The following is a 26,865-nucleotide window of genomic DNA, read 5'->3' as shown; positions in this document are numbered from 1 at the left end:
CTTTCTTTCTTTCTTTCTTTCTTTCTTTCTTTCTTTCTTTCTTTCTCCTTCTTTCTTTCGATCTATTTTAGAGAGAGATTGCGCACACGTGAGTGGGGGTGGGGCAAAGAGGGAGAGAGAGAGAATCCCAAGCAGACTTTGCGCTGAGCTCTGAGCCTGACACAGGGCTCAGTCCCAGGACCCTGAGATCATGACCTGAGCTGAAACCAAGAGTTGGACGCTTAACCAACTGTGACACCCAGGCGCCCCCAGAGATATAGTTTCTTAAAAACACACACGTGTACATACATTTATGATATTACCCAGCAATCGCACTCCTGGGCATTTATCCTAGAGAAATGAAAACATATTTCCACACAGAAACCCCAGCTCACAACCCTGAGATCAGGCCCTGTGTCAGGGCGGGTAGAAGCCGGGAACGCTGCTCATCTTCCTTCAGTACACAGGGCAGTGCTCTCACCCTCCACAACAAAGAATCATCTGGCCTACAATGTCAATATTTCTGAGATTGGGAAACCTGGGAATACAATAAAATAGTATATAATTCATGGAATTAAAAAAAAGATACTTAAATATTGGGGGAAAAGCTGTATTTCAGAATGGGTGATTAGAGTTAAAGTGATCTCAGATCTGTGTATTATTCAGAAGTGTTAAGATACTGATTAACATTAGATTTAAGCATGAATGGTCAAATTTGAATAATAGAAATAGGGGATATAACTTGGAATGGAATAAGAAACATACGGAATAAGAAAATAAAGACAAAATCTTAATAAAAAATCAAGAAAGGAGAAATAAGCTTAGGAAAAGTTAGAAAAATAGAAAGTATAAAATAAGACTGTAGAAACAAGCCCAAATATATCCATAATCACAATAAAGGTTAATGAACCAAACCACTAATTAACAGACAGAAAATCACATTAGGGAGTAGGAAATCCAGCTTACCTAGAGGGATACCTAGAATGTAAGGAAATGGAAGGACTGAAGTAAAACAATAGTAAAGAAATATATCAAGTAAGTTAAAATTAAAAGAAAGCTAGTATCACTATGCAAATTGCAGACAAAATAGACTTTAAGACAAAAGGATAAAAAAAGATCATTTTTATTTAGAAAAGTTTCAACTCGCCAAGAAGATAGAACAATTCTAGACTTCTGAGCCTGATAAAAAGGACCCAGATAATATTAAGGAAAAATAGAATTATACAGCAAATGTTATAACTCCTCTATGATTGTAGAGAATTTAATGCAACTCTCTTTTTATTGTTAGCATATCAAACGGATAAAAACTTAGTAAAGATTTGGAATATTTGAACAACGTAATTAGCCAGCTTGATTTAATAGCCAAATCAGTACACTCAAAAATTCAGAGGCTTTTATTTTTTCAAGTGCAGGTGGAATCTTTATAAAAATTGATCACTTGGGGCACCTGGGTGGCTCAGTTGGTTAAGCATCCAACTCCTGGTTTTCGGCTCAGGTCATAATCCCACGGGTTATGAGATCAAGGCCTGAGTTAAGCTCCGCACTCAGCAGGGAGTCCGCTGGAGACTCTCTCCCTCTGCCCACCCCCCCAACTTGCATGGCACACACTCTCTCTCAAATAAATAAATCTTAAAAAAAAAAAAAAACTGACCACTTATTAGAGGCCATAAAGCAAAACTCCAAGTTCAAAGATAGGTCATGTACAAACTGTGAACTCTGATGATGCTTGATTTACAGAAGGGATGGGCATTTTGGCTGTGACGGCCTATGGGGAGGCTGGCCAATCCTCTCCCCCAATAAATATAAACTGACCAAGTCGTCAAAAGCGATCATTTCAGGGTCCTGGGAATCAGCCAAAGTACACAACAAATTGAGGAATATTTATCATAAACAGCTAGAAATTTGGGTAAAATGAGGAATCTGCAGCTTCCTTGCCTGTGGGGGCTCCCAACTCCTCTCTCAGATCAGTCAGTACGGTACTTTTAGCAAGGCCGTGAAGAACAGAACCTCGTTGCCAGAGGAGGTGAACTCTGTTTGGAAGAGCGGCTGAAAATCCAGGCTAGCAGTTGTCAATAAAAGTATTGGACTCAGCAGCAAGAGACAAATGGGGAAAATCCACAGCTCTACTGGCCTGGGATTATAGTCCTAGATAAGACAGTCAGAAACTTGACAGAAAAATCCCCAAAATGAGAGAGCTATAGAATGGCTGAATACGCTCTCCAAACATTCTTGGCACTAGATTTTAGTGCAGTAATGCTAGAAAAAGATGCAAAAACACATATGACTTAGGTAATAACAAAACACTCATCATTCACAGGTGATGTGACTATTTACAATAAAGAATCTATAATACATTGGAATTAAGAGAGTCTAGTAAAATGCCCAGATATAAAACCAAAATACGAAAATCTATTTCATTTTTATACACTATCAATAGTTAGGAAATGTAACTTTCAAAGTTAACAGATGTCACACCCACAAGGATGTCTATAATCAAAAGTTAGGAACAAGTGTTGACAAGGATGTGGAGAAATTGGAACCCTTATGCATTGCTGGTGGGAATATAAAATGGCACGGGTGTTTTGGAATACAGTTTGGTAGTTCCTCAAAAATTAAATCTGTAGTTACCATATGACTCAGAAATTCCACTCCTAGGTATATGCCCAAGAGAAATGAAAATAAACGTCCACACAAAAACCTGTACTCAAATGCTCATAGCAGTGTTATTCAAAATAGAAAAAAAAAATCTAAAGATCCATCAACTGATAAATGGATAAACAAAATGTGGTATATTCATACAATGGAATTTTATCTAGCCGTTAAAAGGAATGAAGCACTAATACATGCTACAACATTATGCTAAGGGAAATAAGCTCTACCTAACAGCCCACATTATTGCATGATCCCATTTATATGATGAAATGTCCAGAATGGGCAAATCTTAGAGACAGAAAGTAATTTAAAGGAATTAAACTATAAACAATGAAATTAAACTATAAGCCAATAACAGAAACCAATAAACTATAAACTAATAACCAATAACTGGAAAATTCAATAATACTTGGAGATTAAACATGAACTGGTTAATAGTATTGTACCAGTGTTAAATTTTCTGATCTTGATAAATGTACTATGAAGAAAATGTCCCTGTTCTTAAGAAATATACACTACGGGGTGCCTGGGTGGCTCAGTCGTTAGGCGTCTGCCTTCGGCTCGGGTCATGATCCCAGGGTCCTGGAATCGAGCCCCGCATCGGGCTCCCTACTCCGCGGGGAGCCTGCTTCTCCCTCTCCCACTCCCCCTGCTCGTGTTCCCTCTCTCACTGTCTCTCTGTCAATAAATAGATAAAATCTTTTAAAAAAAAAAAAGAAATATACACTAAAGTATTTAAGGATATAGGAGTACAGTGTCTGCCATTCACTCTCAAATGATTCAGAAAAATTTATATACACACACAGAGTACAAATGATAATGCAAGTGTGACAAAAAGTCAGCAACTGCTGAATTTGAGTAAGAGGTATTTTACAGTTCCTTGTACTATTCCTGCTACTTCTCTATAATTTTGAAATTTTATCTAAATAAAAAGTTGCCAAAATAATTACAGAATTAAAAAAAAAATAAAGTGAGGGGCGCCTGGGTGGCTCAGTCGTTAAGCGTCTGCCTTCGGCTCAGGTCATGTTCCCAGGGTCCTGGGATCGAGCCCCGCATCGGGCTCCCTGCTCGGCGGGAAGCCTGCTTCTCCCTCTCCCACTCCCCCTGCTTGTGTTCCCTCTCTCTCTCTGTGTCTCTCTCTGTCAAAAAATAAATAAAATCTTTAAAAAAAATTTTTTTTAAATAAAAAAAAATAAAGTGAACAGGGGCACCTGAATGGCTCAGTCAGTTAAGCATCTGACTCTTGATTTTGGTTCAGGTTATGATCTCAGGGTCGTGAGACTGAGCCCCAGATCAGGCTCCATGCTCAGCAGGGAGTCTGCTTGAGGTTCTCTCTCTGCCTCTCCCTCTGTCTCTCCCCCTGCCCCCTCTAAAATAAATAAATAAATAAATAAATAAATAAATAAATAAATAAATCTTTTTAAAAAACAGTAAACAGATGAAACAAAAATACTAAAGAATCTATAGGAGGTGGGCACATAGTTGTTTACTGAGAAATTCTTTCATCTTTGCCTTATGTTTGAAATTTTTCATAACAAAATGTTGGAGAAGAAAGTTAACAGAAATTAACATTTACAATAATACCAAACTGATTAGGTAGCAAAAAACACATCTAACAAAAGATTGCAGGCCTTTTATGGAAGAGATCCTAAAACATTTTTAAGATGTTAGAATACCTAAGTAAATGGAATGGTATACTTTATGCTTGAATAGGACAACTCAGTGTCATAAAGATGTCAATTCTATCTGAAAAAACTGAAAACAAAACAGAACAAAAACAAAAACAGGGAATGATAAGCCCTAACATGAGTTTTGAGACAGTTAAAAAGTTCATTCTAAAAGACCCAAGAATAGCCAAGACACTCCTCCAGAAGAAAAATATGTTAGAGGAGTTGCCATCCAGAAATTAAAGTTTATTTTAAATCTATAGTAATTAGTCTCTCTTATATTTGTGCAAGGATATTCTAAGTGACCAGGCGAACAGAATAGAAAACCAGACATCTATTTCTCAGCTCTCTGTCTTATTCACTTTGAAAATCTCTAGTTATTTTTAATAGTCTTGCACTAATACCATACTGGTATTAGTATTGTTTAGACTCATAAATTGGGTGGTAGGTTCACAGGTGTTCATTTCATTATTATATTCTATAACTTACATGTTACAAATATTCTTTTATATGCTGCCAGTATTACTTTAATTATTTTTAAATAAAGCGCAGAAATGTGGCTGGCCTCTAAGAAGGCTCTATCTAGGAATCTGAACATCATTAGGACATATTTCATTTCTATTTCCTGTGCCTATTCTTTCTGCATTTGGACTATTTTCTCAGGCTGCTGTTGTCATAAAGTTCAAATTTGGCTGCAGCTGCTTTGAACTTACAACTAAGCAGTCACGTGACTACAGTGAACAAGGTTTTCCTCTGGCAGTTCCAGTTAAAATGGTGCTAGAGAAGCATTCCAATTGGCTAGACTTACACTTAATACAATACAATACAATACAATACGATACGATACGATACGATACGATACGATACGATACATATTCCCAGACCAGTGTTCTAGGAGAATGGAATTCTAGGAATGGAACAGTTAAGTCATCCACCCAGCTACAGCCAAGGGGACAATGGGGAAGGATGCAGGGTACACAAAATTCTCAGCTACCACATGTGGCAACTGCAACTCTGAGGCTGCTAAGATCAGATGCTGCTGTTACAGAAGCTTTTCTGCGGATAAATCTTAGAACAATCTGTCCTTCAGTAGTTCCTGAAGTGTTGCCCTGTATTTTCCTCTCTTCAGTAGCAAAGAACCACTTATGTTCAGGAATTAGCAGAGAAGTGAAGGGAGTATATGAATTAAAAATCTGTTTTATTTTCATGTAGACCATCCTTCAAAACTTAGCGTTCTCAGAAAATTTAATAAAAAATTATTCACAACTTAGAACCTAAGATTGATCTCAGCATTTACCTCCTTGGCCCTTGACAATTTTTATATAGCTTTATTTTGTAAGAAGTGTAGATGCTTGGGGCGCCCGGGGGGTACAGTTGGCTGGGCGCCCTACTCTTGGTTTCCACTGGGGTTGTGATCACAGGGCTGTGAGAATGCGCCCCACAGGGGCTCTGAGCTCAGCGGAGCGTGTGCTTGAGACTCTCTCTCCTTCTCCCTCTGCCCCTCCTCGCTCCAAGTAAGTAAGTGAACCTTAAAAAAAAAGTGTAGATCCTTTTGAGAGACCTTCAAGAAACAGAGGAAAGCAAAGATAACAAAAATAACCTGAAATTCCAACTATCTAGAGATAGTGGTCATTAATATTTGGCGACCATTCTTCCACAGTCTTTCTAGGCATATACATGTGTATATGGATACAGTTTTATGTAATTGTTGAGCCACTTGGGAAAGAAAACCTATTCAACACGAACATTTTATATTACTGTCAAAATGCCTGCTCTTCGAAATCATTTACTGGTATTTTTGTTGTTGTTAACAGGTAACGTGACAGATGTGTTACAGGAAGCAGAAGTACATTATATCTCTCGAAAGATTTGCGACTCTGAGCAAAGTTATGGGAAAATTATTCCTAACACTTCATTTTGTGCAGGTGATGAAGATGGGATTTTTGATACTTGCAGGGTAAGACCAAATAATTTTCCTTTGAAATATTTTCTAAAGCTAGATGGAAACTTCAACAAGGTCTTTGATCACTTTCTGGTGAAGTCTTAATTATTAAGTTTATAAGTATTGCACTCTTTTTTCTCCTTTTTAACCACAGTCCGACAATCCAAATCCTCTTGCTTTCCTGATTCCTTGCTTTCATGGTCAAATTTAGACAAAATTTGCCTTGGATTTTTCTTTTTTTATTACTGCCTTTATTGAGGTATAATTTACATATATGCAATTCACTCTTATTTAGGGTGTACAACTCAATGGGTTTTTAGTATATTTACAGAGCAGTGCAACCATTATCATAATCTAATTTTGGAATACTTTTGTCAACCCAAAAAGAAGCCTCGACCCATCACAGATCACTCCCCATTCTCCTGCCATCTGCCCCTAGACCTAAGCAACCACTAATCCCTGTATATTTGACTATCCTGGAAATTTCATATGAATAGAATCATTCAATATGTAATCTTTTGTGACTGGCTCCTTTCACTTAACATAACGTTTCCAAGGTTCATCCATATTGTAGCATGTATTAATGCTTTATTCACTTTATTGCGGAATAATATTCCATTGTATGGATGTGCCTCATTTTATCCATTCATTATTTGATGGATATTTGAGCTATTTCCACTTTTTGACTATTATGAATAATGTTGCTATACACATTTGAGTATACATTTTTTATGTGTAGGTAGGTTTTTGTTTCTCTTGGAAATTCCACCTAGGACTGGAATTGCTGGGTCAATGTTTAACGTTTTCAAGAACTGCCAAACTCTATTCCAGAGTGGCTGCACTATTTTACATTCCCACCAGCAATATGAAGGCTCCAGTTTCTCCACATCCTTGCCTGCACTTGTTGTCTTTTTGATCACAGCCATCCTTGTGGGTATGAAGTGGTATTTTATTGTGGTTTTAATTTGTGTTTCCCTGGTGACTAATGATGTGGAGCATTTTTTCATGTAATTATTGGCCAGCCATTTGTAGATCTTCTTTGAATAAATGTCTATTCAGATCCTTTGCCCATTTTTAAATTGAGTTATTTATCTTATTATTGAGTCATAAGCCTTTTTTATATATTCTAGATACCAGTCCCTTACCAGATATATGGTTAGCAAATATTTTCTCCCATTCTGTGGTCTCTCTTTTCATTTCCCTAATGTCACCATTTGTAGCATAGAAGTTTTTTTTTTAATTTTTATGAAGTCGATTTATCTATTTTTTTTGGTTTTGTCTCTTGTGCTGTTTGAATCTTTTTTCCCTTTTCTTCTCTACTTCTAAATATATCAGCACTTCACTCCCGAGCAGTACCCCATACTCTAACCTTGTTCTACTCATTCTGGTTTCTGTAATCCAGGGTTTAACTTTCCAGTGTCCTTTTCCTTAAAAATTTTGCTGACTAAAACAGTAGAGAATCTAATCTAATTGAATTGCATTCATAAGCAAAACATCCTCATTATCAAAAAATAACTATTCAATGCCTACCTTACATAGAGAAACTGAAAACACCTTGGAAATACAGTCCTTAATCTTTAGGTTCTGAAAGCGTTATCTCAATGTCTTTGTTGTTTTCAGTGATTTCTTTAGTAATAGTGTTTTGGTGCATTGACAGTCTTGCAGAAACCAGGACAGACATCTGTGATTTGTAATAGAACTGAGAGCCTCAGCTCTTATTTAGGGTGTACAACTCAATGGGTTTTTAGTATATTTACAGAGCAGTGCAACCATTATCGTAATCTAATTTTGGAATACTTTTGTCAACCCAAAAAGAAGCCTCGACCCATTACAAATCACTCCCCATTCTCCTGCCACCTGCCCCTAGACCTAAGCAACCACTAATCCCTGTATATTTGACTATCCTGGAAATTTCATATGAATAGAATCATTCAATATGTAATCTTTTGTGACTGGCTGTTTATATTTACTGGCTGTAAATATTCCTGTTACCCTGCGCCAGCCAATGTTAACACTTAGAAAGATGCCACCTCTTTCGAGATGCCAGTTTACTCCTCTCCTCTAGTTAGCAAACCACGCACACACACCTTAAAGAATCCTTTATCCATCTTAAAGTTACACTTTTCACATACAGCATTAAGCGATAGAAGTATTCTATTGGTATTTACAGTATTTTGCACACTATTTCTTAAATTACATGTCTCCTGAGTAATTGTACTAAAAAATCCAAACAGGGCGCCTGGGTGGCTCAGTTGGTTAAGCGACTGCCTTCGGCTCAGGTCATGATCCTGGAGTCCCGGGACCGAGTCCCACATCGGGCTCCTAGCAGGGAGTCTGCTTCTCCCTCTGACCCTCTTCCCTCTCGTGCTCTCTATTTCTCATTCTCTCTCTCTCAAATAAATAAATAAAATCTTTAAAAAAAATAAATAAAAAATCCAAACAATGTGACTTATACAATTCTGGTTCAAAACAATGCAGATAGGAAGTTTATTCACCAGCTTTATGGCTCCTCTAAATATCGGGCCAGATGGAATGCCTCCTGTCTGAGTTGGAATATAAAACTGAAAATCTATGGATCTTTATAACTTGAAGGTATATTAAAAATGTGTATTTATATAAATATATGATCAATGTGATTAATTTATTCCAGCTTTACTGTTGTTTAAAGACTACTAGAAGCAACTGACAGTATTTTGGGACTTTTTTAATAGGGTGATAGTGGTGGACCATTAATGTGCTACTTACCAGAACATAAACGATTTTTTGTAATGGGAATTACCAGTTATGGATATGGCTGTGGTCGAAAAAATTTTCCTGGTGTCTATTGTGGGCCATCCTTCTACCAAAAGTGGCTGACAGATCATCTCTACCAGGCAAGCAATAAAGGCATATTTAACATAAATATTCTACTTGGACAGGTCCTTCTAGCCTCAGGTTCTGTTGTCTTACTAGCAATTCCATAATGAAATTCTGAAGAATCTTTATTTTGCATTGTGTCCCTCTCCATGTTCTACATAATGAATATCATTTATTCTTTTGGCAAGTAATTGCCCACTTTACAGTTCTCATGTGAATATTTTTTGGAACAAAAGGATTGTGACATATTAAATATGTGATTATAAATTTGGCACCGAATCACATGCTTCTTTAATGTATTTTGATTATTTTTTATGTTGTAATCATAATTTCACCTTTGGAATACTTTCCTAGAGTTTGTATAGAATTTTTAGTTATTAAATATATACCTTATGTATATAAATGCCAAATAATAAAGAGTTTATGATTAAAATGAAAGCCGTTCTTTTAAATTAATCAAAACAATTTCCTTTTAAGTTAGATTTTGTTTAAAGCCATTTACTTGATATATATTTTTTAATTATCATCTTGTTTCTGGTTCCAAAGTATACTCGGAGAAAGAGTATTTGCCTATTTTTAAAATTCTAATTGAAACCATTTTTAAAATATTAATACTTCCCTCCTTAGGCCAAAAAAGAATGATGGTTCAGACACCACCAAATAATTTACTTCTTATTTAAAAATTTATAATGTGACTTTCTTACAGCTTTTACCTACTTTCTAAACCTATTTTCTTGAAGCTCATGCTCGAATTTTGTATTCCTTGGGCTCTCTGAACTAACTGTGAGGAGAGGTGGCTAAAATGCTCGCTAGGTAAAAGAGGGAATCCAACCTGGGATAAACTTTATGACGACTAATCTATAAATTAAATTATTAAAACAAAAGAACAAGTTGATTGAATTAGTATCTACTATTAATAAATTCACATCTCCTTTGAATTTTGGGAACCCATGTAGTAAAGGAGAAATAATTTTCTCATCCTTGTTTTTATATTCAACTAGCTAAAACCAAGCATTTTGTTTTTGTTGTTGTTACTTTGTTTTGCTTTAACCTAATTTCAGGGTTTAACTGAAAGTAAACATGAGTTTTCCATCTATTAATTCTCTTGGTGAGGGGGATGCCTGGGTGGTTCAGTTGGTTAAGTATCCAACTCTTGATTTCGGCTCAGGTCATAATTCAGGGTGATGAGATTGAGCCCCGCATTGGGCTCCTTGCTGAATGTGGAGCTTGCTTGAGAGTCTCTTTCTCCCTCTGCCCCTCCCCTCTTTATTCGTGCTTTCAGGCATGCCTCCACACACACAAATATATGTTCGTGCATTCTCTCTTCCTCTCTCTCTCAAACAGAAAAAAATTCTCTTAGGGATCATTACTGGTTTAATGCTCAAGAGGTACAAGACTGTGATTTTTATAGGCTTATAAGCAACACTGCTGGGATATTGACTGTTCTTTCTTAAAAGAGACCCTAGGTTATCCATTAACAAGGTCTTATAAGGAATTAGTTGGTAATGCTTGCAAAGCAATCAGCATAATGTATTAGTCTTTTCCTATTTATACTACTTGAGTACCATTCAGGTTCACTTGACAGCCCTGAATGTTAATATTAAGGAACTCTTCTAAAATATATTGACAGCAAGCTCTTGCTTTTCACTTCAAAAGAAATGACTAAAAGAGTCTTAATTAGTCTTTAGGTATGTATTTGTAATCAGGCAGGAGCTACTACCAGCAACTTATCTTTTTCCCAGCTTAGATCACTTTTCAGTTATGTAACACTTCCTTCCACCAAAAGAGACTTAGAATACAGACTGCACTTTATTTTTAATTTTTTTATTTGAGTATAGTTGACACACAGTAACAAAATGCCAATAAATACATACCTATCAATAATTACTTTAAATGTAAATGGACTTAATTCTCCAATAAAAAGACATAGGGTGACTGACTGGATTAAAAAAGAAAAGACCCACCTCTATAGTACCCACAAGAGACTCATTTCAGACCCACAAAAGACAAATACAGACTGAAAATGAAAGGCTGGAAAAACGTATACCATGCAAATGGAAGAAAAAAAAAAAAAAAGGCCAGGGTCGCAATACTTACAACAGACAAAACAGACTTTAAAACAAAGACTGTGGATGCAAAAACCCTCAACAAAATATCAGCAAGCTGAATTCAGCAATACATTAAACAGAATCATTTACCACAATCAAGTAGGATTTATTCCAGGGATGCAAGGATGTTCCATGTTTGCAAATCAATCAGCATGATACATCACATTAGCAAGAGAAAGGGTAAGAGCCATATTATCATCTCAACAAATGCCAGAGTATTTGACAAAATACAATATCCATTCATGCTAAAAAACTCTCAACAAAGTGGATTTAGAGGGAACATACCTCAACATAATAAAGGCCATATATGACAAACCTAGAGCTAACATCATACTCAATACTGAAAAACTGAGCTTTTTCTCTTAGATTGGGAACAAGACAAAGATGTCTACTCTTGCCACTCTTATTCAATATAGTACTGGAAGTCCCAGTTGGATGCTTGTCTCAGACAAGAAAAGGGAATAACAGGCATTCAAATTGGTAAGGAGGAAGTAAAACTGTCACTATTTGCAGATGACATGACATCATATAAAGAAAAACCTAAAGTCTCCACCAAAAAACTACTAGAACTAATAACTGAACTCAATAAATCTGCAAAATATAAAATTAATATATAGAAATTTGTTGCATGGCTATATACTTATAATGAAGTAGTGGAAACAGAAAGTAAGAAAACCATCACACTTACAACTGTACCAAAAACAATAAAAATAAAAACAATATAATACCTGGGAATAAATTTCACCAAGGAGGTAAAAGACCTGTGCTCTGAAAATTATAAAACACTGATGAAAGAAATGGAAGACAATACAAATAAATGGAAAGACATACCATGCTATGGATTAGCATGCACTAATTAATTTTGTTAAAATGCCCTTAGTGCCCAAAGCAATTAGATCCAATGTAATCCCTGTCAAAATACCAATAGCATTTTTCACAGAACTAGAACAAATAGTCCTAAAATTTGTATGGACCCAAAAAAACACCCTGAATAGCCAAATCAATCTTGAGAAAGAAGAACAAAGATGAAGGTATCACACTCCCAGACTTCAAACTGTACTACAAAGCTACAGTAGTCAAAACAGTATGGTAATGGAACAAAAATAGACACATAAATCAATAGAACAGAATAGAAAGCCCAGAAATAAACCCATGTTTATATGGTCACTTAAAAAGAGGCAAGAACATACTATGGGGGAAAAGGCAGTCTCTTCAGGGCGCCTGGGTGGCTCAGTTGGTTAAGCCACTGCCTTCAGCTCAGGTCATGATCCTGGAGTTCCGGGATCGAGTCCCACATCAGGCTCCCTGCTCAGCAGGGAGTCTGCTTCTCCCTCTGACCCTCCCCCCTCTCATGTGCTCTCTCTCTCTCTCTCTCTCTCAAATAAATAAATAAAATCTTTAAATAAAAAAAAAGAAAAGACAGTCTCTTCAGTAAATGGTGTTAGGAAAACATATGCAAAAGAAAGTATACATGCAAAAAAAAATGCAAAAGAATGATACTGGACCACTTTCTTACACCATATAGAAAAACAAACTCAAAAGTTAATTAAAGACCTAAATATAAGACCTGAAACCATAACAATCCTAAAAGAAAACATAGGCAGTAATTTCCTGGACATTGGTTTTATTTTTTTTTTAAAGATTTTATTTGTTTATTTGTCAGAGAGAAAGAGAGAGAGAGAGAAAGAACACAAGCAGGGGGAGCGGTAGGCAGAGGGAAAAGGAGGCTCCCCGCTGAGCAGGGAGCCCGATGCAGGACTCCAATCCCAGGACCCTGGATCATGACCTGAGCCGAAGGCAGATGCTTAACCAACTGAGCCACCCAGGCGCCCCTGGATGTTGGTTTCAGCAATATTTTTTTTGGATCTGCCTCCTCAAGCTAGCATAACAAAACCAAAAATAAACAATTGGGACTACATCAAATTAAAAAGATTCTGCAAAGTAAAGGAAACCTTCAACAAAATGAAAAAGCAACCTACTGAATGGGAGAAGATATTTGTAAAGTATATTTTAAATAAGGGGTAAATATCCAAAATATATAAAGAACTCACGCAATGCAACCCCAAAAAACCATAGTGTGATTAGAAAATGGGCAGAAGACAGAGGTGCCTGGGTAGCTCAATCGGTTAAGCATCCAACTCTTGGTTTTGGCTCAAGTCATGATCTCACGGTCTCACGGTTGTGGGATCAAGCCCCACATCAGGCTCAGCACAGAGTCTGCTTCAGATTCTCTCTCCCTCTCTCTGCCCCTCCCCCCACTCACTCTTTCTCTCAAATAAATAAAATCTTTTAAAAGAATTTTTTAAAAAAGATTTTATTATTTATCTGTCAGAGAGAGAGAGCACAAGCAGGGGGAGCGGCAGGAAGACAGAGAAGCAGGCTCCCTGCTGAACAAGGAGCCTGATGCAGGACTCGATCCCAGGACCCTGAGATCATGACCTGAGCAGAAGGCAGACGCTTAACCAACTGAACCACCCAGGTGTCCCAAATAAAATCTTTTTAAAAAAAATGAGCAGAGGACCTGAATAGACATTTTCCCAAGGAAGACATACAGATGGCCAACATGGAAAGATGCTCAATATCACTAATCATTAGGGAAATGCAAATCAAAACCACAATGAGATATCACCTCACACCTGTCAGAATGCCTAGTATCAAACCCTCATGCACTAACTAACATACATAACTTGGTATGTATATTGGTGTAATCACTATGGAAAACACTGGAGATTCCTCAAAAAATTAAAAAAAGAAACACCATACAATCCAGCAATTCCACTACTGGGTATTTACCCAAAGAAAATGAAAACACTAATTTGAAAAGATATCTACACCCTTATGTTCCTTGCAGCACTATATGCAATAGCCAAGAAATGGAATCAACCTAAGTGTCCATCAACAGATGAATGGATAATGAAGTTGTAGTATGGACTATTACTCAGCCATAAGAAGAGTGAAATCTTGCCATTTGCAACAACATGGATGGACCCAGAGGGTATTTTGCTAAGTGAAATAAGTCAGACAGAAAAAGACAAATACTGTATGATTTCACTTATATGTCAAATCTTAAAAACAAAACAAATGAACAAACAAAACAAAACAGAGACTCATAAATACAGAGAACAAACTGGTGGTTGCCAGAGGGGAGGGGCGTGAAGGAATGGGCAAAATAGGTGAAGGTGATTAAGAGGTACAAACTTAACTGCAATAAAATAAATAAGGATATAAAGTATACAGTGATACAAAGTATAGCATAGGGAATATAGTAAATAATATTGTAATAACTTTGTGCCTTTGATGTGACATTTCTCATTTTCACAGTCAGAAAGTCAAATAGCAAATATCAGCACTTTTATAACAGCAAAGACCTTTCCACTTCTCCATTCACACAAGCTTGTACCTTGCTTCTTTTGCTCATTACTTAGTGAGGAACCAGTCTGAACTGCTAGGCTCTGAGAGGGCAGGGGACTTGGTTTTATTTTTTTTTTCTTTTCTTTTTTTTTTCTAGTAACATTTGTATCCCCTCTTTTATTTATTATTCAGAATTTAGGCCCTCATCTACAAACATAAAGGGAAGCTAGCCATTTGTGAAATATTTATAAATGAATTAAGCAGTACAAAGACAAATTCTTAAGTTAGTCCAAGTTTTACATTACTTTTTCTTTAAAATAATCTCTACACCCAACGTGGGGTTTGAACTCACGACTCTGAGATCAAGAATCACATGCTCTACCAACTGAGCCAGCCAGGCATCTCCATTATTGTAATAACTTTGAATGGTGACAGAAGGTAACAACTTTTAACGGTGGTGAGCATTTTGTAATGCCTATAAATATTGAATGACTACATTGTACACCTGAAAGTAATATAATATTGTATTATGTTTGTCAACTGTCCTTAAATTAAAAACAAACAAACGAACAAACAAACCAGGGCACCTGGGTGGCTCACTGGGTTAAGTGTCTGACTATGGATTTCGGTTCAGGTCGTGATCTCAGGGTCATGAGACTGAGCCCCACACCAGGCTTGGAACCTGCTTAAGATTCGCTCTCCCTCTCCCTCTCCGCACCACCGCCCCCCCCCCACTCTCTCCTTCCCATTCAAAAAACAAAACAAAACAAAGCAAAAAGCTCTTCTACAAAGCAGGAAAGAATATCCAATGGAAATAAGACAGTCTCTTCAACAAATGGTGTTGGGAAAATTGGACAGCCACATGCAGAAGAATGAAACTGGACCACTTTCTTACACCACACACAAAAATAAACTCCAAATGGATGAAAGACCTCAATGTGAGACTGGAAACCATCAAAATCCTAGAGGAGAATGCAGGCAGCAACCTCTTTGACCTCGGCTATAACAACTTCTTACTAGGTTAAGTCTCCAGGGGCAAGGGAAACTAAAGCAAAAATGAACTACTGGGACTTTCATCAAGATAAAAATCTTCTGCACAGCAAAGAAAACAGTCAACAAAACTAAAAGGCATCCTATGGAATGGAAGAAGATATTTGCTAATGACGTATCTGATAAAGGGCTAGTATTCAAAATCTGTAAAGAACTTACCATACTCAACACCCCAAAAAACACAATCCAGTTAAGAAATAGAAGATGTGAATAGACATTTTTCCAAAGAAGACATCCAGATGGCCAACAGACACACGAAAAGATCTCAACATCACTCAACATCAGGGAAATACAAATCAAAACCACAAGGAGATACCACCTCACACCCGCCAGAATGACTAAAATTAACAACACAGGAAACAACAGATGTTGGTGAGGATGTGGAGAAAGGGGAACCCTCTCCAATGTTGGTGGGAATGCAAACTGGTGCAGTCACTCTGGAAAATAGTATGGAGGTTCCTCAAAAAGTTAAAATAGAACTACCCTACAACCCAGCAATTACACTACTAGGTATTTACCCAAAGGATACAAACATAGTGATTCGAAGGGGCACATGAACCATTATGTTTACAGAAGCCCCATCAATAATAGCCAAATTATAGGAAGAGCCCAAATGTCCACCGACTGACGAATGGATAAAGATGGGTCTATATATACAATGGAATATTCACCAGTTAAAAAGAATGAAATCTTTCCATTTGCTACAACGTGGTTGGAGCTAGAGTGTATTATACTAAACAAAATAAGTCAGTCAGAGAAAGACAAATACCATATGATTTCACTCATATGTGGAATTTAGGAAACAAAACAGATGAATATAGGGGAAGGAAAAAAAAAGACCGAGGCAAACCGTAAAAGACTCTTAACTCTAGGGAACAAACCGAGGGTTGCTGGAGGGGGGTGAGCAGGGGATGTGCTAAATGGGTGATGGGCATTAAGGAGGGCACTTGTTATGATGAGCACCAGGTGTCATGTGTAAGTGATGAATCACTAAATTCTGCTCCTGAAACCAATATTACACTGTATGTTAACTAACTAGAATTTAAATGAAAATTTGAAAAAACAAAAACCTCTAGCTAAATTGACAAAAAAAGACAAGACACAAAATATCGGTATCAATATGGGAAAGAAAGCATTTCCATAGATCCTACAGATATTAAAAGGGTTAGAAGAGAATACTGTGAACAACTCTATACCAATATATTCAACAACTTAGACTTGTTAGGTGGCAAACTTCTGAAAGACAGATTACCAAAACAGACACAAGAAGAACTAGAAAATCTTAATATTCCTATATTTACTAAAGAAATTAAATTTGCAATTAAAAATATAAAATACGTATATTTATATAATTTTTAAATTTCTAAATTTTATTTTAAAATGCAAACTACCTAGAATAGTCAAAGCAATTTTGAGAAAGAAAAACAAAGTCAGAGAACTTAAACTACCTGATTTCAAGATTTTCAATAAAGCCACAGTAATCAAAACAGTATGGTCCTGGCATATGGATAGATATACAGAAAATAAAGCAGAATAGAATTCCCAGAAATAGACCCACACGTATATGAGCAATTGATTTTCAACAAAGTTGCCAAGATAATTTAATTGAGGAAAGGGTAGTCCTTTTGACAAATTATGCTGTAGTAACTACATATTCATATGGAAAAAATATTAACATTTATGCTATATACCTTACGCTTAGAAAGTACTTTCTGTCAATTATATCTCAATAAAACTAGAAAAGAATTAACTTTGTCCTTTACCTCATATACCATATTTAAAAAAGAAAAAAAATCTTTAATTGAATCATAGACCTAACCTAAATATAAAATCTAAAACTATAAAACATGTAGAGAGAAAATATAAGAGAAACTCTTTACAACCATAGAATAGGCAAGGGTTTTTAGGGGAAAAAAATCATGGGCCATAAGAAGAAAATGTACAAATTGGACTTTATCAAAATAAAAGACACAGCTAAGAAAATGACAACATGGATGGACCTTGATGGCATTATTCATTTTTTTTTTAGATTGATTGGTTGATTTTTAAAGACGTATTTATTTATTTTACAGAGAGAGTGGGAGAGGGGCAGATGGAGATGAGAGAGAGAATCCCAGCAGACTCCCCGCTGAGAGCAGAGCCCGACTCGGGGGTTGATCCCATGACCCCAACATCATGACCTGAGCTGAAACCAAGAGTCAGACAGATGCTCAACTGACCGAGCCACCCAGGCACCTCTTAGTGGCATTATTCTAGGTGAAATAAGTCAGAGAAAGACAAATACCATATGCTTTTACTTACATGTGTAACCAAAAAGACAGAGAGAGAGAGAGAAAGGAAGAAAAAAGAAAAAGAAAAAACCAACCCACAAAAAAGAAAAAAACAACAAATTCATAGATGAACGGATTGGTGGTTGCCAGAGGCAGGGAGAGCAGAGGAGAGGGGACAAGAGGGGGTCACTGCTAAGAGAATAAAAAGACAAGCCACAGACTAGGAAAAAAAATCAAACATTTGATAAATGACTTATACCAAGAATATACAAAGAATCTTCAATAAGAAAACAAACAACCCAATTTAAAAATGAGCAAAATATTTGAACAGACACCTTACCAAATAATAGACACAAATGGCAAATAAGCCCATTAAAAGATGCTCAACATCATTAATCATCAGGGAAATGCAAATTAAAAGTACAATGAGAGACCACTACATACCTTTTAAAATGGCTAAAATGTACAAAGACAACCATACCAAGTATTGGTGAGGATGTGAAGCAGCTAAATCTCTCCTACGCTTACAGTGGGAATATAAAATAGTATATCTGCTTTGGAAAACAGTTTGGCAGTTTCTTAAAAAGTTAAATATTTGCCAGGGCGCCTGGGTGGCTCAGTTGTTGGGCGTCTGCCTTCGGCTCAGGTCACGTTCCCAGGGTCCTGGGATCGAGCCCCGCTATCGGGCTCCCTGCTCAGCGGGAAGCCTGCTTCTCCCTCTCCCACTCCCCCTGCTTGTGTTCCCTCTCTCACTGTGCCTCTCTCTGTCAAATAAATAATAAAATCTTTAAAAAAAAAGTTAAATATTTGCCTACCATGTAACCCATACATTCTATTCATAAGAATTTATCCAAGAGAAACGAAAGCCCATGTCCACACAAAGACCTGTACACTGATGTTCACATTAGCTCAATCTGTAACAGCCAAAAACAAACAACCCAAATGTCCATCAACAGGTGAATGGATAAACTGTTATCCCTCCAGAAAAAGTGTGTGTTTGTGGGTGAAATGGCTGCGCAGGTCGGAGCGGTGCGCGTAGTACGGGCGGTGGCGGCGCAGGAGGAGCCGGACAAAGAAGGGAAGGAGAAACCCCCTGCTGGGGTCTCGCCGCGGGGGGTGAGGCGGCAGCGCCGAGCGAGCAGTGGGGGGTCTCAGGAGAAGCGGGGGCGGCCGAGCCGGGACCCCCCTCTCGCTCCCCCTCACCGGCGGCGTCGCTGCCGCCAACGAATGCGGCCCCAACCGTCCCAGGCCCTGTCGAGCCTCTGCTCCTGCCGCCTCCGCCGCCACCTTCGCTGGCACCGGCCGGGCCCGCTGTCGCTGCCCCGCTCCCGGCCCCAGGCGCCTCGGCCCTCTTCACCTTCTCTCCCCTGACGGCGAGCGCGGCCGGGCCCAAGCATAAGGGCCACAAGGAGCGGCACAAGCACCATCACCACCGCGGCTCCGATGGTGACCCCAGCTCCTGCGTTCCGGGCGATTTCAAGCACAAGGACAAGCAGGAAAACGGCGAGAGGACTGGAGGGGTGCCTCTGATCAAGGCCCCCAAGAGAGAAACACCAGATGAAAATGGTAAAACCCAGAGAGCTGATGATTTTGTCTTGAGGAAAACAAAGAAGAAAAAGAAAAAGAAACACCGAGAAGATATGCGAGGAAGACGCCTTAAAATGTACAGTAAGGAAGTACAAACCGTCTGTGCTGGCCTGACCCGCATCGGTAAGGAAATCCTCACCCAAGGACAAATAAATAGCACTTCAGGAGTTAATAAGGAGTCCTTCAGGTATCGGAAAGATGAACAGCTGTGCCGATTAAATTTGGGCATGCAAGCATATCGGGTACCCCAGGGAGTACAAACACCTTTTATGACTCACCAGAACATTGTATTTGTAGAAATTTCTTAAAAACAGGTACTAAATTTAGCAACTTTATTCACGAGGAACACCAGTCCAATGGTGGTGCGCTTGTCCTTCATGCTTACATGCATGAACTCTCATTTTTGTCTCCAGTGGAGATGGAGAGATTTTCTGAGGAGTTTCTTGCTTTGACATGCAGTGAAAATGAGAAAAATGCTGCTTACTATGCTTTAGCAATAGTGCCTGGAGCGGCTGCTTATCTCCCAGACTTCTTGGACTACTTTGCTTTTAATTTCCCAACACCCTGTGAAAATGGAGATTCTGGGCAAGAAAGATATCAAAACAATCACCATTTCAAATTTTCACACTCAGGTCAACAGGACATACTGCTGTAGCACCTACCGAGCAGGTCCCATGCGGCAGATAAGTCTTGTTGGAGCAGTAGATGAAGAAGTTGGTGATTATTTCCCAGAGTTCCTTGATATGTTAGAAGAATCACCATTTCTGAAAATGACTTTGCCCTGGGGTACGCTTTCCAGCCTACGCTTTCCAGCCTCCAACTCCAGTGTAGGTCCCAGAGTGATGATGGGCCGATCATGTGGGTAAGGCCAGGAGAGCAGATGATCCCTACAGCAGATATGCCAAAGTCACCCTTCAAAAGACAACGATCAATGAATGAAATTAAAAATCTCCAGTACCTACCTCGGACCAGTGAACCCCGTGAAGTCCTCTTTGAAGATAGGACAAGAGCTCATGCCTACCATGTAGGTCAGGGGTTTGACTGGCAGAGTACAGCTGCTGTTGGGGTTTTGAAAGCTGTGCAGTTTGGTGAATGGAGTGACCAACCTCGCATAACCAAAGATGTGATTTGTTTTCATGCTGAGGATTTTACTGATGTTGTACAGAGACTTCAGTTAGACCTTCGTGAACCTCCGGTTTCCCAGTGTGTACAGTGGGTGGATGAAGCTAAACTAAACCAAATGAGGCGGGAAGGCATTCGTTACGCTAGAATTCAGCTGTGTGACAATGATATTTACTTCATCCCTAGAAATGTCATTCATCAGTTCAAAACAGCGTCAGCAGTGTGCAGCTTAGCTTGGCATATAAGGCTTAAACAGTACCACCCTGTTGTGGAAGCCACTCAAAACACAGAAAGCAGTTCTACCATGGACTGTGATTTAACTGGAAAGCAGGAATTAGAAGTTGACTCCCAGTGTGTGAGGGTAAAAACTGAATCTGAGGAAACATGCAGAGAGATGCAGCTTTTGACAACTGCTTCATCGTCCTTCCCTTCATCCGAACTTAAACTACAGCAAGATCAGATGACTCAGCCTGTTCCAGTTTTAAAGGTGGAAAGTAGACTGGACTCTGACCAGCAACACAATCTACAGGAACATTCGAGCACTCCTGTATGATATGTACATATTCAAACACATTTTTTAACTTTTTTAAATTTTGATGTGAAGTTATAGTTTTATAACTGGCTTAAGTTAAGTTTTATTGGAGAAATCTTGCCTATAATTCTATAAAGAGAAATGACATTCCACAAATGTCAAGCATATCTTTTTTACACAGATTATGCAAAGTTAAGAGTTGTATCTTATCCCGTTAGTACAGTATGTAATAGTGGGTCTGCTGCTACTTTCTGTTTTAAGGTGTGAGGTAACAATTCAATCTCTTCTTCAAATCAAACAGAATTCTCTGGAATAACAGATTCTTATTTGGTAAATTATTCACTTCCCTTAATTTTATCTTGCCTGTCTCTTGCCATATTTGCTGTTTTATGATAGAAGATCAGATTTATGCTTTGGTACTTGTGTCTTTATGGCACGGATTCAGTTTCTACAGTTAGAATGGCAAAAGTTGCAGGAAGGAGTTCTTGCATCTTGTTCATGGGCAAGTAAGTTCCAACCCAAAGAACAGGTAGTTTCTAAGGAAAATTCAGTGGCTCTCTGGTTTCTTAACAAAAGAGAAAGCACAGCACTTTCTGATCCAAACTGTCTTTTTTGTATCTGTTATTTAAAGCCCAGTGGATATTCCAATTAAAAATATCTAAAGATGGAAAAAAAAAACTGTTATCCATCCATACAATGGAATGCTACTTAACAATAAAATCAATGGATTCATGCAACAATGTTGCTGACCTTCAAAATAATTATGCTGAGTGAAAGAAGTCAGACAAAAATAGCACATAATGCCTGATTCCATTTACTTAAAATTCTAGGAAATGCGTATCAATCTCTAGTGACAGAAAACAGATCAGTGCTTGCCTTGGGCTGGGGAGGGCAGGAGGAAAGGATTACCAAGGGGCAAGGGGAAACTTTTGGGAGTGATGGATATGTTCATTACCTTGACTGAAATGATGGCGTCACAGGTATGTACATATGTCAAAATTTATCAGACTGTACACTTTATTTTTTTTTAAGATTTTATTTATTTATTTGACAGAGACAGCAAGAGAGCACAAGCAGGGGGAACAATAGAGGGAGAGGGAGAAGCAGGGCTCGATCCCAAGACCCTGGGATCAGGACCCCCGCCGAAGACAGACACCCCACCATCTGAGCCACCCAGGCACCCCCAGATTGTACACTTTAAATATGTAGTTTATTGTAGGTCAATTCCCCCTCAAAAAAAGCTGTTAAAAACGGAAGAGATAAAATATTTATAACACATGTATAGGATATAACAATAATGAAACAACAGAACACTCCCGTATCCATCACCCAGTTTGAAAAAGTAAATGTTACCAGGGCCACCTGGGGGGCTTAGTGGCTAAGGGTCTGATTTGATTTCAGCTCAGGTCATGATCTCAGGGTTGTGGGATCCAGCCCAGCCCAGGACTCCCCACTCCAGGGAGTCCAATTGAGATTTTCTCTCCCTCTGCCCCTCCCCCTGCTCGTGCTCTCTAAATAAATAAAATCCCTTAAAAAGAAAAAGAAAAAAGTCAATGTTACTATTATTTTTTAAAATTTCTGTGTTCCCTAACCAACGCTAAAGCCAAGGCTTTTTTGTTAAAAACAGATGAATGCTTGAAACTATTTTCTGTATACTTCAGGTTTTTATGTTCCCAAAGATGAATATTCTGCGGACGATTTTTATCTGAATTAGATGACTAACGTAGCAGTCCCGCACAGTTTGAAGTTGAAACTTGCCCTTTAAAAAACAGGCGGGCCAAAACGGTGGCTCAAAAATAACCCTGTTGAGTTAGGAACTCTCCGGAGAGCCTCAGCCAAGAATGTAAAAGGGGTAAATTCTTACTGTGGCCAGGCAATCGTGTCTATTCACTCCCTCTTTTAAAAAACGGCGACGAGTAAGGAGAGGGACCAACGGGTAAGCAGGAGGGCGACACTTGGCAGCAGGCTTGTGGTACGGTTTTAGCAGGCTCCGACCACAGTCTGGTTTCTTTGCAGATATCTATGGGAGACCTGGAGAGGGCGGATGTGCGCCGTGCATATAAAACTGCAGCCGGGGCTCGACGGGAAGCCTGCTTCTCTTTCTCCCACTCCCTCTGCTTGTGTTCGCGCTCTCGCTGTGTCTCTCTGTCAAATAAAATCTTAAAAAAAAAAAAAAAAAAAAAAAAAAACTGCAGCTGGAAACTCACAGTATTTCCCAAACAAACCCAGAGAGGGAGAAGCTAGAACTGCTGTGGAATAAGGGACTGTAATCAACTTTCCTTCTAAGGGAAGCTGGGAACCTTCTCCCTTTGCTTCGTGAAAACTAAGCCGAATCTTTTGCCAAACGCCTATAAATTAGGCAAGATGGCCCCTGATTTGACTTCAGCTGCGTCTCTCTCCCAGCCAGTTCTCTCCTCTGCAGCTGATTGGCTCTGGAGTGTGGCTCGAACTCTACCTTCTGTAACAAAAGAGTCCAGGGCTAACGGGTCGATGTTTCGCCTGAATGATGGCGCTTACCATTTTTATCCTCAGGCTATTCGTCTGCATCCTGGCATTTCCCTTATTCCTGCTTAACACTCTAGGCTTGTGGAACCAGATATGCAAAAAATGGTTCCCCTACTTCATGCTGAGGTTCACCGTGAGGTACAACGAGCAGATGGCAAGCAAGAAGCGGGAGCTCTTCAGCAACCTGCAGGACTTCGTGGGCCCCTCCGGGAAACTCTCCCTGCTGGAGCTAGGCTGCGGCACCGGGGCCAACTTCAAGTTCTACCCGCCCGGATGCAGCGTGACTTGTAGTGACCCCAACCCCAACTTTGAGAAGTTCTTGATCAAGAGCATGGCGGAAAACCGACACCTGCAGTTCGAGCGCTTCTTGCTGGCTTCGGGGGAGAACATGCCGCAGGTGGCCGATGGCTCCATGGACGTGGTGGTCTGCACGCTGGTGCTGTGCTCCGTGGAGAGCCAGGAGCGGATCCTCCAGGAGGTGCGCAGAGTGCTGAGGCCGGTGAGTGAGGGGTTGTGAGGAGGGCGAGTTAGTAGTAACCACTGTCACCAAGGGCAGTTTTGTCAATTTCAGGTGTCTCAGACATTCAAACATAAAAAGTAAAACTGCTAGAGAAGGCACTGTTGAATTTTTAAAAATCTTAGAGTCAGAAAGAAGCTATAATGGGGCGCCTGGGTGGCTCAGTTGTTACGCGTCTGCCTTCGGCTCAGGTCATGATCCCAAGGTCCTGAGATCAAGCCCCACATCAGGCTCCCTGTTCGGTGGGAAGCCTGCTTCTCCCTCTCCCATCCCCCCTGCTTGTGTTCCCTCTCTCGCTGGGTCTCTGTCAAATAAATAAAATTTAAAAAAAAAAAGAAGCTATAAAGGGAAAGACTGATTCTGAATACATAAAATTTAAAAACTTATACAGAGAATAAAAAAAATACTATAAACAAAGTACCAAAACATAGAAGTAGTATTTGCCAGGGATGATAGACAAAAAGCTTAATTTCCTTCATTTTAAAAGACATTACAAATAAAGAAATCAATAGGATTTTTTTAAATGTGTTTTATTTTTTATTTTATTTTATTATTATTATTTTTTAATATTTTATTTATCTATTTGACACAGAGAGAGAGACATCAAGAGAGGGAACACAAGCAGGGGCAGAGAGAAAGGGAGAAGCAGGCTTCCCGCTGAGCAGGGAGCCCGATGCGGGGCCCGATCCCAGGACCCTGGGATCACGACCCGAGCCGAAGGCAGACGCTCAATGACTAAGCCACCCAGGCGCCCCTAGGATTTTTTTAAAAATAAGAAAAACACAAAAGAAAAATAGGCAAAGAGCAAGAACAGAAATATAAATAAAGATAACCAATTACGGGGGCACCTGGGTGACTCAGTGGGTTAAGGGCGGGACTCTTGATTTCTGTTGGGGTCCTAGTCTCAGGGTAGTGGGATTGAGCCCTGCCTCGGGCTCGAGCTGGGTGTGGAGCCTGCTTGGGATTCCCTCCCTCTCTCTCTGCCCCTCCCCCACTTTCTCCCTCCCCCTCTTAAAAAAAAGGCAATTACATGATGAAAATGCTCAACCTTACGCACAAAGAAACTAAAGCAAGATACCATTTTTACCTATGATACTGTCAGAGGCTTTTAAGGTCAATATGGTATTGGGATTTGCTTGGGAGGCAGGATACCTCCATAACATTGGAGGAAGTGCCCTCTTTGGAGGGTAATTTTGATAATATTCAAAACTTAAAGTGCACATAGTCTTTTATCCAGTAGTAATTTATCCTATAGCTATACTGCACAAATATGCAAAAACTTGTCTATATGCAAAGACATTCATTGGAGTATTTGTAATAGCACAGATTGGAATTATCCTAAGTGTCCATCAATAGGAGGCTGTTCAGGATGCCTTGGTGGCTCAGTCGGTTAAGCCTCTGCCTTCGACTCAGGTCATGATCCCAGGGTGCTGGGATCGAGTCCTACATCGGGCTCCTTGCTCAGCAAGGAGCCTACTTCTCCCTCTGCCTGCAGCTCCCCCTGCTTGTGCTTGCGCTCTCTCTGACAAATAAATAAAATCTTAAAAAAAAGGCTGTTCAAGTAAATTGTCTGTCACATAGTATAAAAGAATTCTGTGCATCTGTTAAAAAGAACAAGAGTTATCTATGTTAATATGAAAAAATACCCAAGAGATAACGTTAAATGAAAAAAAGGAATCAAAGCATAGACTATTATGTAGAGTATGAGCCCATTGTGCAAGGGCTTATACACACACACACGTATGTACATACACATATGTGTATATGTTAATGGGAATGATAGATAAGAAACTTTTTTAAACATTTTTATTTATTTGTCAGAGAGACAGAGAGCACAAGCAGAGGGAACAGCAGAGGGAGAGGGAGAAGCAGGCTCCTCACTGAGCAAGGAGCCTGATTCGAGGCTCAATCCTAGGGCCCTGGGATTCATGACCTGAGCTGAAGGCAGACGCTCAATGACTGAGCCACCCAGGCATTCCAAGAAACTTTTTTTTTTTTTTTTAAGATTTATCCACCTACTTTTGGGAGCGAGCACACAGGGGAGGGGCAGAGGGAGAAAGAGAATCTCAAGCGGACTCCATGCTGAGCATGGAGCTGGACATGGGGCTGGATCCCACGAACCTGAGATCATGACCTGAGCCGAAATCAAGAGTCAGATGCTTAACCAACTGAGCCACCCAGCTGTCCTGAAATGTTCTGATTCTTATATCCAAATGCTGGGTTCTTGTGTCCTAAGACTGGGCAGTAAATGGGCAAGGCTAGTAAGTGTTTTGCTTACAGCATTACCCCTACAAAGCAAGTAATGATTACCTCCATTTTCTAGCACTCTTAATGAGATCGCATTCTTGGTAGTCTTCCTTAGCTCCTGTGAAGCACCCACTCTCTGCTAAATATAACCAGGAGCTTTATTACAGTGTCATTTAACCCTCACAATAGTCCTTTATAGCAGATATTGTCTTCATGGTGTGTTGAGGAAACAGAGGTTAAGAAACTTACCCAGGGCGCCTGGGTGGCTCAGTTGGTTAAGCGACTGCCTTCGGCTCAGGTCATGATCCTGGAGTCCTGGGATCGAGTCCCACATCGGGCTCCCTGCTCGGCAGGGAGTCTGCTTCTCCCTCGGACCCTCCTTCCTCTCGTGCTCTCTCTCTCACTCTCTCTCGAATAAATAAAAAAATCTTAAAAAAAAAAAAAAAGAAACTTACCCAAAGTTACATAGATAGTAGGTCT

At 39.3% G+C, this 26,865-nt stretch overlaps 2 protein-coding genes and 1 pseudogene across 3 annotated transcripts in view; all 3 read left to right on the top strand.

The window, feature by feature from the left end:
• The window catches only part of TMPRSS12 (transmembrane serine protease 12), a 20,822-nt gene extending 11,447 nt beyond the window's left edge, over positions 1-9,375 (top strand). The window contains exons 4-5 of the mRNA XM_025883427.2: positions 6,113-6,255; positions 8,952-9,375. Of these exons, the coding sequence (XP_025739212.2) occupies positions 6,113-6,255; positions 8,952-9,203 (395 nt within the window). The 3' untranslated portion in view covers positions 9,204-9,375. The remainder of the gene's footprint in view (positions 1-6,112; positions 6,256-8,951) is intronic.
• A 9,460-nt stretch (positions 9,376-18,835) lies between these two features.
• LOC112832605 (lysine-specific demethylase 9 pseudogene) lies at positions 18,836-21,778 on the top strand (annotated as a pseudogene).
• A 1,166-nt stretch (positions 21,779-22,944) lies between these two features.
• TMT1A (thiol methyltransferase 1A) overlaps positions 22,945-26,865 on the top strand; it is a 5,634-nt gene continuing 1,713 nt past the window's right edge. The window contains exons 1-2 of one of the 2 annotated variants that reach the window (XM_025883329.2): positions 22,945-23,052; positions 23,649-24,120. In XM_025883329.2, the coding sequence (XP_025739114.2) occupies positions 23,740-24,120 (381 nt within the window). In that variant the 5' untranslated portion in view covers positions 22,945-23,052; positions 23,649-23,739. Of the gene's footprint in view, positions 23,053-23,530; positions 24,121-26,865 lie in introns of those variants that run through there. The other variant, XM_073881996.1, reaches the window with a different exon arrangement.

Source organism: Callorhinus ursinus, unplaced genomic scaffold (genome assembly GCF_003265705.2).
Source record: "Callorhinus ursinus isolate GAN/ISIS: 27379988/994484 unplaced genomic scaffold, GSC_fseal_2.0 scaffold44, whole genome shotgun sequence".
Classification (NCBI taxonomy): domain Eukaryota; kingdom Metazoa; phylum Chordata; class Mammalia; order Carnivora; family Otariidae; genus Callorhinus; species Callorhinus ursinus.
This window is presented reverse-complemented; position numbering and strand designations above follow the sequence as displayed.